Here is a 14,204-nt window from a genome sequence, read left to right as displayed (position 1 = left end):
AAAACCCCCCAGTGGTGGAGCACTCACAACTTCTGAGGGAAAGTCATTCCACTGATTAATTATTCTCCCTGTCAGGAAATTCCACCTTAATTCTATGTTGGATCGCTCCTTGATTAGTTTCCATCTACTGCTCCTTATCCTGCCTTCAGGTACTTCAGTGCTCAATGAATTGAGTGCCCTTCTCTTTGTGACCCTCAAATATTGGAAGACTACTATCATGTCACCCCAGTCCTTTTTTTGTTGTAAGACTAGATATACCCAGTTCCTGCAAAAAAGTGGGAGCATACTGGATCTTAAGGGGAAAGGACTCCCCAGGACAGAGGCCCTCATGGAAAAGGCATGCTTCCCAAGTCTTCCTAGGGAGCAGTGTTGAAGGGAATTGGGCCTACTCTAGCTAACAGAATAACTGAGTTGGAAGGGACCTTGGAGGTCTTCTAGTCCAACCCCCTGCTCAAGCAGGAAACCCTGTACCATTTCAGACAAATGACTCTTCAATCTCTTCTTAAAAACCTCCAGATTAGATAGGAAGATGTCCTTATGTAGGATTGGTACAGGTAACCCTCGACTTATGACCACAGTTGAGACCAGAATTTCTGTTGTTAAGCAATAAAAATGTAAAAACCAGGTGCTGTAATAAAACTGAGGGGAGCTGCAGTAAACTTATGCTACTGGGCTGGCAGCCTAGAGTGCTTTCTGTTATTTAAGCAAGACAGTTGTTAAGTGAATCGTGTCCAATTTTACAACCTTGTTTTGCTGGGGTTGTTAAATGAATCACTAGTTGTTAAGCAAATCAAGCTATCATTAAGCAAATCCAGCTTCCCTCATTGACCTTCCTTGCCAGAAGCCAGCTGGGAAGGTTGCAAATGGTGATCACATAACCCTGAGATGCTGCAACCGTCTTCATATGAGCTTGTTACTAAGTTCTCGAACCATTTTCACATGAGCTTGTTACCACAGTCTCGTTCTTGACTGTGAGGGTGTTGCTACAGTCATCATTACGAGAACTAGTTGTAAGTCACTTTTTTCAGTAGTGTAATAACTTTGAATGGTCATTAAGCAAATGGTTCTATGTCAAGGACTGCCTGTATAGCTAGTTTTAGTCAGAAAGACCCCATTTGTTGAAAGATATTCATTTGAACATCTCACTTCTTTTTCTTAGATGTTTTTGTCTTGCGGCCTCTCATTCTTGGGCCTTACATCCAGGCCCTAAAATTCTTAGAAGTCTATATGACAGCAAAGAACACGTATCATCCTGAAGGAAAGCAGCAGTGGAAACAAGGCTGAGCCTCTTGTTGCAAACCATAACTTAGAACGTGTCCCATTTTTTTATCCATTCACTGGAGAAAGAAATTATGTTTGAAAGAATTGGCACTAAAAGGAAACCAGGCCACCAAAGAATAGGGTGGTTGGACACCATCACACCTGACACCCGCCAAAGCATAGAACAACTCAAAGAAATAGCACATGATTGAAATATGCGGAGAGACCTGATGGATAGAATTGCCAAGATCTGGACACGACTGAATGAATATAATCATCGTCGTCGTCATCTCCCAGGTTCATGTTGGAGATGAATTATCTTGAAAGCTTTGCACACTTAACTATTAGCCTTATTGATTAGGGACAGAGGGGTGAGGGCTGTAATATTGTAGGAATGAACCCACCTTCTGGAAGTAGCATCCTTTATCATGGGTGTGAATACATTGTTGCTTTTTACCTATTACTATTGATTATGTGATTGGTTTTCCAAAAGTGTGTAATAGGCATGCCAATTTGAGAACTGAGGGCTGTCAATAGGTGATGTGGTATGATGCAGTCCTGAGATCACATTTCTATGCACTGCACCGAATAAAAAGTGTCATCTCAACGTATCTCAAACCAGATGTGTATGAAATTAATACATGTTTATAATGCATATTTTCTGTGCTTTTTTTACAGTGCTAGATGCATCAGGAATTCTGACATTCCCTGGGGAAATAGGCCACATTTATACCAATACTAATGTCTCTAACAAACACATGTGCATAATAGAACAGAGTGTGCTAGGTAAGATCTGAGTAGCATTGCCCCAAAGCATTTATTAGCATTTTTTTTTTCTTCCAGAAGCTTCAGAAGCAGCAGGTCATTCATTGGTAACTATTAGCTCGGCATTTCAAATAATCCTTATGCTGAAAGAAGATATTACATTCCCTTCTTTGGATCTGGGAGAGGAAAGACGGCGTCATCGGCGATGTTGCATTCATTTGATCCTTTGGCTAGGCGCATGTAACCTTTCTCACCCCAAAGATTGGACCAGCTGTGAAGGTAAGAATACAGAACATTTAATCTAGAGTTCTAGACAGTCACTTATTTGAAATAGTATAGGTTCTCCTGCTTGAGCAGTGGGCTGGACTAGAAGACCTCCAAGATCCCTTCCAGCTCATTCATTCTGTCCATTCTCTGCAATCCTGCAGCACAGGGGATCATTCATGATTCTAGCTGAAGTTTCGCCATCTCCAAAATCATGATGCAAAAGGAGGCTTTTTGCCATGTGTTAACAGGAGGCAGCCATCTTTAAAAGAGGAGCTATATGGCAACATTAGACTAACTTCCTGGTCCATGGCTTCACAGAGGATATACAACCTGACTTCCAGAAACTAAAGCAAAAGAAGATCTGGGTATGTTCATCCTGCAGACCTCACACAGCATCTGCTGGGTCTCACTGCATAAATGGGGCATAGTATCCTCCCCTCAGTGTGACTATGGGTTTATATCACATCATGACCAACTGTAAACTGAAGGCATATACTGCTCTAATATTTGGTTTTAGTTTTCTTTTATATCAATGATGCTGGGCTTTAAAGGTTATTTGGCTTAGACATTGGTATTTGAATATAGAATTTTTTAGCATTGACATTTTATATGTTTTTTTTTTTAAATCTAGGTAAAATGTTAATATAAATTGCAAGCCCGTGTATTATATGCCATGTGCTAAATGTGCTAAACAAATACATTTCCTGCAGAAAGGACAGCTGAGTGGGACGGACATCTGAAGGGGGTTGTAACATGGAAGAGGGAATGGCCTTATTCCATATTGCCCCAGAAGACAGGACCAGAAAAGGAGCATTGGGCAAGGAAGACAACACAAGCTAAAATTCAGAAGGACTTTCCAGGTAACTTGGATACATGTTTGGCCCCAATGAGAATTCATTTGCAATTTCCCACAGCGCAACATAATATCTTCACATGGAATAGTAAGAGAAGATAGGGGTTATAAGGCAGATACACTCTTGAGAATATTGTGGGTGCCTTGTCCATCTTTACAGAAAGCTAAGGCACAGAGTGCAAATATCCACTTACTCCAGGTAAGAAAGAGCTTCCCATTCTATTTTCAGGTGATGCTACTTGGAGATCACCTTTCTCAGCTAACATCCTTGGTATGAGTTGGACAACAACACCCACCATCTTCAAGTACTTCAGGAACATTGAATTGCAACCCAGCTAAAGGACATTCTTGGGAAAGGCAAAATTTTAACATGGTAAGCTGGCCAGAGTTATCCTGTCGGTGCCCAGAGTTACCTGGTCGGTGGCCAATAAATTTAATAAATAAACAAATCCAACAAATAATTATATCTCAATCCTCATCAAAGAAGCTATCAAGCACGAATGGAAGCGTCCAAATGCCATCATATTTGGTCTAGAGGACAACAATGACAATGATAACATCACAATTATCCGCAACATCATCAGTGACTACCAAACATCAACCATCTCCCCTGATGAAATACTTGACATTTCCCGCATCGGCCCAGAGTTCAAAAACAGTGACGGCTCAGTGGCCCCACGCTTCTGCAGGGTCATTTGCAAAAATGAATCAAGCAAACATAAATTCATTTACACTATAAATTCACTTGCCAAAAGCAACACCAACCATAAGAAACTCCGTTCTCGCCCTGACCTAACCTTACAGCAATGTGTACGATCCCGTGAACTACGCTCTGAGCCCAAAAGACTCCATGAACAAGCAAATACTAACCTATACATTGACTATCACACAGAATATATCAAAAGCAAGACCTTCAACATACATCCCAATAACCATCACCCCAACATCCAACATTAGGCATGCATGCCCCTTACTTTCTCCAGACCCACTACTACCTATCTAAAATGCAAACTACTCAGTGCAAGAAGCCTCGCAAACAAAATGCTTGAATTCCTCATCTTATTAGGTACGACCACATTTGACATTATATTTGTCTATGAGACATGGTTAATGCATCTTTTCCAGACTCTATTACCACAAACAGCAAATATCACATTTATTGGTCAGATCACGAAATCCGTAGAGGAAGTGGAGTTGCTATCATCTACAAAAAAATCCCTAAATCTAAAAAAGATTCAAATTACACAGGAACTGCTCTTCCAGAGACCATCGTTTGTGAACTGTCCTTAAATACCTCAATCCGCTTCTTACTATACTATAGAGCCTCTGATTATGACATAGTTCATGCAAACAAGCTAACTTGACTGCTAACGTGGGCTGCCTCTTGCCCTCGCCCTCTTATTTTTCTTGGTGACCTCAATCTACCTCTTATAAATTGGACCCTAAATGAATGTACATCCGAACCCATACATGCAACCCTGTACAATGCTGTTACTACACTGGGACTGCATCAATTAGTAACTAACAACACTAGACTCAATAACTGCCTCGACCTTATCTTCTGCAACAGCTGAAACTCAATATATAGCATACAAATACAAGAACCCTTTTCAAACAGTGACCACAGTATGATCAACTTTTGTCTCAATTTACGCCCTCACAAAGAGGATCATAATGATGAAAAAGCCAACTATGATCTCATAGATGCTGACCTATCATCTCTAGATTGGCACATTCTGTTCTCTAGCTGTAATATTACAGAAGACCATTATAATGCATTCTTGTTTGAAGTTGAAAGAGTCATTAAACTATATATACCATTAGTAACCCCCCCAAATTAAAAACAAAAACAAATTACCCATAACAATAAGGAAACTTCAATAAAAAAAGAGATCACTATGGTGTAAAAACAAAACTAGCTACGTAGCAAACTTTAAAAAGCAATACAACACCCTATGCTGACAGATAAAGGCAGAACGCACAAATTACCACTGCAAGCAAGAGGAAAACCACCTACATAGAAAATCCACCTGCGCCTTCTACAATTTTGTTAACACTAAACTTAAAGACTCAAGAACCATCCCACCCCTAAAAGGACCAAATGGGAAAGACTGCAATGATGAAGCTGTTAAGGCCAATCTCTTCAACACATTCTTTAGTCCAGTCTTTGTAAAAAGCAATGGTTCATGCCCCACATTTCCTAGTTGTACTACAACTAACTGTAATGACCTACTACATATTGACTTTACAGAAGATAATGTAGATAAGGCATTACGTAACCTAAAACCATCCCTATCTATTGGCCTGATGGATTACGTTAATACTTCTTAAAAAAAAGCTCCCCTCTGCCATAGCGGAACCCTAAGCATTATATATGAGATATCATTCAGAACCAACTCCTTACCAAACCTATGGTCCTTAGCTACGGTCATCCCTATCTTCAAAAAAGGTGACCCCAGCCTGGTTGAAAACTCCTGACCAATCTCACTGTGTTGTGTCACGTGCAAAGTCATGGAATCAATCATTAACCAATTCATCACTCTCCACTTAGAGTCAAACAACCTACTCTCCAAAAATCTATTTGGTTTCAGGAAAAAATTGTCCTGCAATCTTCGACTCCTACTGCAAAAACATATGGACTACTCTACTTGTCCAGGGTAAAGCTATAGATGTAATTTACATAGACTTCTGCAAAGCCTTTGATTCAGTGGTCCATGACAAAATACTGTTAAAACTAAACTCTTACAGCATTTCTGGATCCCTTCATAAGTGGATTACTGTGTTCCTGTCAAACAGGCAACAAATAGTAAAAATAGGGAGTGCTATATCAACCCTGCTCCAGTTAACAGCAGTGTCCCACAAGGCAGCGTTCTAGAACCCACCCTCTTTATACTCTATATAAATGACCTTTGCGATCACCTTATAAGCAACTGTGTCCTCTTTGCGGATGATGTAAAACTATTCAACACCACCGACAATGCTACTATCCTTCAAAGCGACCTTGATTATGTATCAGAATGGTCAAACATCTGGCAACTCCAAATCTCAACCAACAAATGCTCTGTCCTACACATTGGTAAAAAGAATCAGTACACCAAATACAAACTAGGTGGATATGACCTCATTGATGATCCTCACTCTGTCAAGGACCTTGGAGTTCTCATATGAAATGACCTAAGCACCAGAGCTCACTGTAACAGCATTGCCAAAAAGGCATTAAGAGTTGTAAATCTAATCTTACCAAACTTCTCCTCCAGAAATATCAAATTGCTAACTAGAGCATACAAAACTTTTGCAAGACCAATACTCGAATACAGCTCATCAGTCTGAAATCCACACTGCATATCGGACATTAATACAATCAAGCAGTCCAGAAGTATTTCACAAGAAGAGTTCTACACTCCTCTGCTCGCAACAGAATACCCTATATCGCCAGGCTTGAGATTTTGGGCTTGGACAACCTTGAATTACACCGCCTATGGTTAGAATTAAGCATAGCACACAAAATTACCTGCTACAATGTCCTACCAGTCAATGACTACTTCAGCTTCAACCACAACAATACAAGAGCACACAACAGATACAAACTCAATGTAAACCACTTCAAACTCGATTGCAGAAAGTACGACTTCAGCAACAGAGTGGTCAATGCTGAAATGCATTACCTGGCTCTGTTGTTACATCCTCTAAACCCCCACTCCTTTAACCTCAAACTATCCACAATTGACTTCACCCCATTCCTAAGAGGTCTGTAAGGGGCGTGCATAAGTGAACCATCGTGCCTACCGTCCCTGTCCTATTGTCCCCATTTATTCGTACCTATTTCCTGTATTTTTACTTATGTTTATACTTATACCGATTATCTTGTAAGCGATTGACAAATCAAATAGATAAAAACAAATAATAAATAAAATAAAGTAAAATAAAATTGTTCTGTGGCGAAAATCCCATGGGAAAAACAATTAAGTTATACAGTAAGTAAAATTCCCATTTCTTACACTTCTGCAGATTATGTCTGTTTACTCACCTGTTCTTTACAATCCAATAGCCATTGCCCTTGCTGGAATTGTTATAACCCACAACCAGCACACCATGATTTAAGTGCTTTTCTCCATCATAGTGTTCTTTATATATTCCTGGATAAAGAGAATAAGAAATGACCTAGTGAATAACCCATCCTTGCTGGCAGCCAGTTAACCCTCTTCATTATATCATCACCCAGCAAGATTCAACCAAGACTGAGACTCAAGACAACCTACAAGTTACCTCTGTATGGTCCCATAGGAGTCTGACAACCAATCAGAATACCTGGTCTTACGCAGGAACAGGAAGCTCCGAGGCGGGGCCCAAGAAAGCCCCCCCCCCCCTTCTCTCTCTCTCTCCCTCCCCCCCCTCCCCCCAGGACTATGTTAATCAGATTTCTTATTTTTCATTGGTGTCTTTTAGGTTTTCTTTTTTTGTCCGTTTAACTACATATTTTATCCTGTGCTGGAGAAGAAAGTCACTCTGAAAATAAGATATATTGAGAAAGGGTCCTTGGTGCTTTCTGAGCTTGGTTGTTTTCTAGCAGACATTTCATAACCCAACTAGGTAACATCTCCCCTGATGAAACGTCTGCAAGAAAACAACCAAACTCGGCACCAAAGCCCCCTCATTTCAACCCTACAAACATTCTCCTCTTATCCATTGAGAAGGGTTTATGTACTTGTGGTGTAGCTCAAGGAAAATTCTGAGCTTTACTTCTACGTACTAGTAGTTGATTGATTAGTCTTGCAATCTTATCAATAAAATAAAACAAATTACATAGTTGATAGGGGGAAATAAAGCGATAAGATACAAGTGTTGCAGGATCCAATCTGGATTGGTCACCGGGACCAGAAGTTTTGTCTTCCAGGCTTTTGGACTCGCACTGGAGCCCATCTTCAGGGAACTCCTCTCCAGCATGAGTCTTGGAAGATGAGAATCTCTGGTCATGGTGACCGACCCAGATTGAATCCAGCAGCGTTATCCTGGGATACGTGTATTCGCCTTCATTTGTGAGATAAAAATGTGTAAATACAAAGAGACAATCATTAAATGTATCCCCCTTGCATGTTGCCCCAATTGTTCAATGTATTGGGTTCATAGGACCAGTGTCTTAGTTATAAACTTAGCCGTCCTATGTTCAATATATACATTTGAAGCCAGGAGGAAACATGTCAACCTCTGGTTGAGATCTCAGTGGCCTGAGCAAATAGAGATTTTTCTGAAGCCCCCAGTCACCTCTTTTGTATTTCAAAGAAGAACCTTAAAAATTTATCCAACCGTCTGAAGGGACCCCAGTCAAACTAGCTTTATTAAATCAACCTGAGAGTAAGAATAATCAATCAATGGAAAAACTTGCTTTTAAAAGTTGTGTGTGGTTCAACACTGGAGGCCTTTAAGAAGGGATTGGATAACCATTTGTCAAAAATGGTCTCCTGCTTGAGCAGGGGGTTGGACTAGAAGACCTCCAAGGTCCCTTCCGACTGTATTATTCTGTTTTCTATTAACTCAAGGGGACCAAAGGTGCACAGTCCTATATAGGCATGTCAGCCACTGATGTTAAAGGAGACAGAATAACAGAAACGGAAGGCACCTGGGAGATCTTCTAGTCCAACCTCTGCTCAAGCAGGAGAGCCAACATCATACTGGTCAAACAACTGTCCAATCTCTTCTTGAAAACCTCCAGTGTTGGAGCACCCACAACTTCTGAAGCTGTTCCACTGATGAACTGTTCTTATTGTCAGGAAATCTGTTCTGAGCAACATTGCCCCTAGCCACCATTATAGTTTGCCCACAGGCTTTGGCTCAGGTTCACCAACCTTCGGACCTCAGAGACCACGAAGGCATATTTAAAATCCCATGGAGGACTAGGATATGATCTGCCCAAATACTGGCAGCTGGAAGTGGCTAGGGGACATGACTTGTGGCAACGGCCAAGGTGCTGTCACATGGAGGCTCAGCTGGCTGAGATGCCCCAACCCAGACCTCCTTGCCTGCCACCTGGGATGCTTAGGCCCCAACTGGAAGCAGGTGGCCTAAGCAGCCGCCAGAGAAAAGTGCAAAACCTGGCTCAGTTCAGCCTGGATCTAACGAAGACCCCTCAGCAGATGAACCTTACTGAGGACTATAAGCATAGGTTTCCAAGGAGAGGGAAGACATGCAGGAGTGCAAGGCCAGGTACCAGCACCTGGAGATGATGCAAGGAGCTGGCTTGGGATAAGGTAGAACAGTTGCAGCCCATCCTCCAGCAGCAGAACAAACTGCAAGGGAGCTCAGGGCCTGGTCGCAAGAAGTCCCATTCTCCTGGGAAGACGGGGAAGAAGCTCTCTGGTTCGCTGGCCTCCCACTCTGGCATACCTTGGAAACTGGACTCTTTATCTCCGCTCCCCTTTCCTGTTTTGTCTGCTTCACAGTGTTTACAGCCCTTCTAAGTGCTTTACCGAGTCAGCTTATTTCCCCCAACAATCTGGGTCCTCATTTTACCGACTCAGAAGGATGGAAGGCTGAGTCAACTTTGATTCCAGTGAGAATCAATCTTCTGGCAGTCGCCAGAGTCAGCCTGCATTCCAATCATTGTGCCACCATGTTAACCTATCAAAGCAAAGTCTTCAAAACAAATCAGCAAACCTAACAGAAAAAGCTCCATAAGCTGACCTGAAATAAATGAAAAGCTCTCCTTGTTCTCACCATTTTGAAAACAACAACATAACCCCTTAATACTTAGATGCAGTATAGCCTCATCAGTGTTGAAGATTAGTTGACAAAGGAGATAGCAAGAACCACAAGGTCAACTGTGAGAGCTCTCGGGAAACGTACCTGACTTATAGAAGCGGAACTTGCTATTCCCAGCATCTATTCCAACAGAAACTGGACCAATTTTGGCCACAGCCTCCTGAAGTCCTTTTTCATCCCCCTCCATGATCTTTCCGTATGAATTACATCTGGTGATAGATTCCTCGGGATCATAGCGGCAAGTCTCCCCTTTCTGCAGAAGAAAACAGTGATCCTAAGAAAATGTTGTGGTTGATGGGCTTTAATAGTAATTGTCTCCACCCATGACTCAAGCCTTTTCCATCCTATTGCTGGAGGCGTTATCAGCTAGAGACATAGAGCAGAACAATTCAGCTTGAAGCATGCAGAAGGAATGGACCGGGAGATACACAGATTCAACTATTTATTACCTGTCTGTCATAAGGGTAGCTTTTCTCTGAATTGATCCCACCTTCCTTCCGCACAGTGTCAAAAGCTAGCGCATAAATCCACCGCTACACCCATAATTCTCCTCAGAACAGTCCAGAAGATTTTGTTCACTCAGTGAGACCAGCTTCCCCGTCTTCTTGAAATGCATGCCTTCCAAAGCACCAGTGGCACTGAAGGCCCAGCAAGAGCCACAATCACCCTGGGTTTAATAAAAAAAAAAAAGGTGGAGTGATTCACTGAGCATCTGAAAACTCAGAATACAGAATAAGAGAGTTGGAAGGGAACTCAGAGGTCTTCAAGTCCAGGCCTCTACTTGAGATCCTATACCATTGCGGACAAATGGCTATCCAATCTCTTCTTTAAAACTTCCAGTGATACAATACATACAACCTCTGGAGGAAGCCACTCCACTGATTAAATGTTCTCAATTTCTATTCCTTTAACAAGTTACTTGCTCTCAGTACTTGGCAGTAAGCAGCTGGGCCAAAATTAGTTCAGACAGAATTAAAGTTTTGGGGATGAAGTTAAGAGTGAAAAGAAATTAGCTTTATCTGCAAGTCTTTGTGAATCTGTCAAATTCTGACTTGCAGCCCAATGGGCTGATCATAACACTCTTCCTTAAAAATACCTCTACATAAATACCCAGAACCATCCACCACAACCCACCTGATCCTTGACTATGGTGACAGCACCTTTGATTCTCCAGTCCACCTGGTCAGGAATATCTGGATCCTCCGAGGATTTGAATGTGATCCCGTTGCCTTTAGTTACATTCTCAGAGCCAGAGAGCAGGCAATGCAGCCTCTTCTGAAGCTCTTCATTGGTCTGAGGAGGAGAAGAACAATCTCAACCGATCTCCATTTCCACTTCTCATCTTTCCCCTTAATAAGTTTTATCCCATGATCAAATGCAAAGAATATATGTTATGAAGAAACCTATGCCCTTGTCACCAACCTGGTTGTCTTAGGGAAGTTTGTATAATTGCAGCATTTCTCAATCTTGGCAACTCTTAAGATGTCAAGACATCAGTTCCCAGAATTCCTCAGCCTCTAGGAATCAGCTCAAATGCCTGGCAGATAAAATTCTAACATTCCCATTCTGGATAATAGACTGGGAGAGATGCTAAAGATGAATTCATGGAGATGGCTAAACCCATCCATTGTTTAAAATTATCTGTTTGTATGTGCTGGAATATTAGCACTCCATACTCAAACCTTTGGCTGGGTCTGCTTGATGTGCCCTTGGCATTTGGAAGCTGCAATATGACATAAATGAGAGAGGCAGGTGGCAGAATTGGAATCATGCAGTCACCAATACAACACTGATATATATATATATACTGATACTTGATGAATGTATTGTTTTTCCTTTATGTACACTGAGAGCATATGCACCAAATACAAATTCCTTGTGTGTCCAATCACACTTGGCCAATACAGAATTCTATTCTATTCTATCAATATAACGTTGTTATTGGATTCAAGTTCTGCCTTATAGTACGATTGTAAAAGCCATGGACTGGAAAGAGACAAGTTCATCATCACTTCAGTCATGGAAGCTCACTGGGTGCCTTTGGGCTGAGAAAGAACAAGCACCCCAATCTCTCTCCTGAGGTTTTTCATATGGGAAGTGGAGATACTAGATTCGGCATCTGGAACTTCTAGGAAAAGAGATGTCTATGCCTCATCAATAAGAGTTGGGTGACTAAAGAAATACGAGATAGATAGACAGAGAGTCAGTCAGTAAGTCAGTTAGTTAGTTCCAGGCTTACCAAATCACCAAAGTGGTTCATGCCAAGCCAGTAGGTGTATTTCCCCAGGTCAGCCTGCTTGTTATGGTCTTGAATCATCTTCAAATTCTCCTCCCACACAGCTCTTCGAAAGGATTCTTCCTCCTCCTAGGAAGCCAAGATCAGGAAGATCCCTTAGTCCCATCTCCCCAAACAGGCACCTACAAGATCTAGAACTCATATTCTTCTCTTCCATCAAAGCTTTCTCAGACTAGAATTCAATCACCCAGGAATGGACAAAACTCCTTCCATTTTCATTTCGTACACAGGACATTATATCTTGCAAAACATGTCTGAAGACGGATAGCAGAAAGTAAGTTTATCAAGATTGCTATTCTAAGTTGCAATCAAGGTACGAAACTAGAACACTTGAAATGAAAGTAGGATTTTTGTTCCTGTAGGGCACAACCTGCAGAAGGCTCTGAGAACATCAGGAGTGACAGCCAACTCAGCCCCTAGTGTATCGGAACTGTTAAACCGGAATATAGCAATTTCATTTGAGTATCACTGGAGCAAACTCACCTGAACGTATTCTTTACTGTGAGTGGCCTTCCAGTCTCTCCATGTCCCCTCCAGGGTTGGATCCAAAGCTGTAGCCAAGGTCCTCAAGGAGACCAACCAGATCAGAGCCACCACCGAGATGGACAACATTGTCTTTCTCTAGGAGAAGTAAAAGAAGAGAATTGAAGAACTCAGCAGGGTCAATGTGGCAGCGTGAATAAGAGTTACAGGCCAGAAACATCTGGTTGACTGCAGGTTCCAAAGGCTGACTTACAGTGCTAAAAAATAGAGGATTAAAACTATTCAATTACTGTTAATAAATGCATAAATCAAATGGCATGGAAATCACTGGAAAGTTTGAGGGAAGGGTAACCAGCTGGAACCTCACCTCAAACAGGTTTTTACGGAAGGCAAAGAGGCAGCTGTTAAACAAAACTCAGCAGCCCCTTTTATAAGCGAACATATCACTGCCACCTCCCACTGCCTTTAATTGACATTTTACAAGGAAATTGAATATCTCTGGATATCCTTGGAAAGCAATGTTTTTTCAATTCAGTAAGATAATGTTCTTTTAACCCTCTCATTCTTGGAGATTTTATTTGGGGGAGAAGGTAATCCTATAACGCAAAATAGCTGCAAAAAAGCCACTGATCAAACTGCTGATTTGATTTGTATCTCCTACCTCTGGAAAATTTAACTGACTTTGTGTGGTTGCAGCCGTTTTAATGTCCTATGAAGATAAATTTCATGTTTGATTTCTATCTAGCTCCTCTGTCTATCTTGATTCTTCGCGCATGAGCTCCACCATGCTCCTTCCCCCACGCAGGAGATTCAAAGTGTGCATAAGGGCACCTACGTGCCTACCGTCCCTGTCCTAATGTTCCCTTTTATTCGTATCCATTTCATGTACTAATGATCATCTTTATACTTATACCTGTTATCTAATATATGCTCAACAAATAAATAAATAAAATTAACTACATTTATTACTAATTGTGGGGGAAGATGCTAATTGTGAGTCCATCTTTATTTGGGCAAACGCCACATTGGTTTCTTCAACCTTGAGAACTGTTTATTAATGCTCTCACTAAAATAGTTATGATTTGATATTTGTTTTGTAGACATGGGTTCTACATGCAATTCAGACACACCTAATATAGATACTCCTCAACTTACGACCATAATTGAGCCCAAAATTTATGTTGCTGAGAAATTTATTAAGTGAGTTTTGCCCAATTTTACGACTTTTCTTGTCACATTTGTTAAGTGAAACACTGCAGTTGTTAAGTGAATCTGGATTCCCCATTGACTTTGCTTGTCAGAAGGTCGCAAAAAGGGATTGCGTGACCTTGGAACGGTCATAAATATGAACCAGTTGCCAATGAATTTTGATCACATGTCCCCGAGACATTGCAACTGTCATAAACGTGAGTCAGATTTCAAGCGTCCAAATGTAAATCATGTGACCATGGGGATCTGAAATTGTCATAAGTGGGAAAAATGGTCATAACTCACTTTTTGCAGTGTTGTTACAACTTTGAACGG

At 41.3% G+C, this 14,204-nt stretch overlaps 1 protein-coding gene across 1 annotated transcript; it reads right to left on the bottom strand.

Moving 5' to 3' along the window:
- Window positions 1-2,047: 2,047 nt before the first annotated feature.
- Window positions 2,048-13,179, bottom strand: LOC113431954 (cathepsin K-like). Its single transcript, XM_087952089.1, is given in 9 exon segments — window positions 2,048-2,296; window positions 7,173-7,281; window positions 9,986-10,154; window positions 10,351-10,418; window positions 10,421-10,568; window positions 11,036-11,194; window positions 12,141-12,266; window positions 12,681-12,818; window positions 13,048-13,179. Coding segments are annotated over 8 exon segments (1,023 nt in total). The 5' UTR covers window positions 12,810-12,818; window positions 13,048-13,179; the 3' UTR covers window positions 2,048-2,181.
- Window positions 13,180-14,204: the final 1,025 nt, after the last annotated feature.

Source organism: Notechis scutatus, chromosome 1 (assembly GCF_049901735.1).
Source record: "Notechis scutatus isolate UNSWTSFEM ecotype Mainland chromosome 1, rNotScu1.2, whole genome shotgun sequence".
NCBI classification, from domain to species: domain Eukaryota; kingdom Metazoa; phylum Chordata; class Lepidosauria; order Squamata; family Elapidae; genus Notechis; species Notechis scutatus.
The sequence above is the reverse complement of the archived record's forward strand: the minus strand, read 5'-3'. Positions and strand labels throughout refer to the sequence as shown.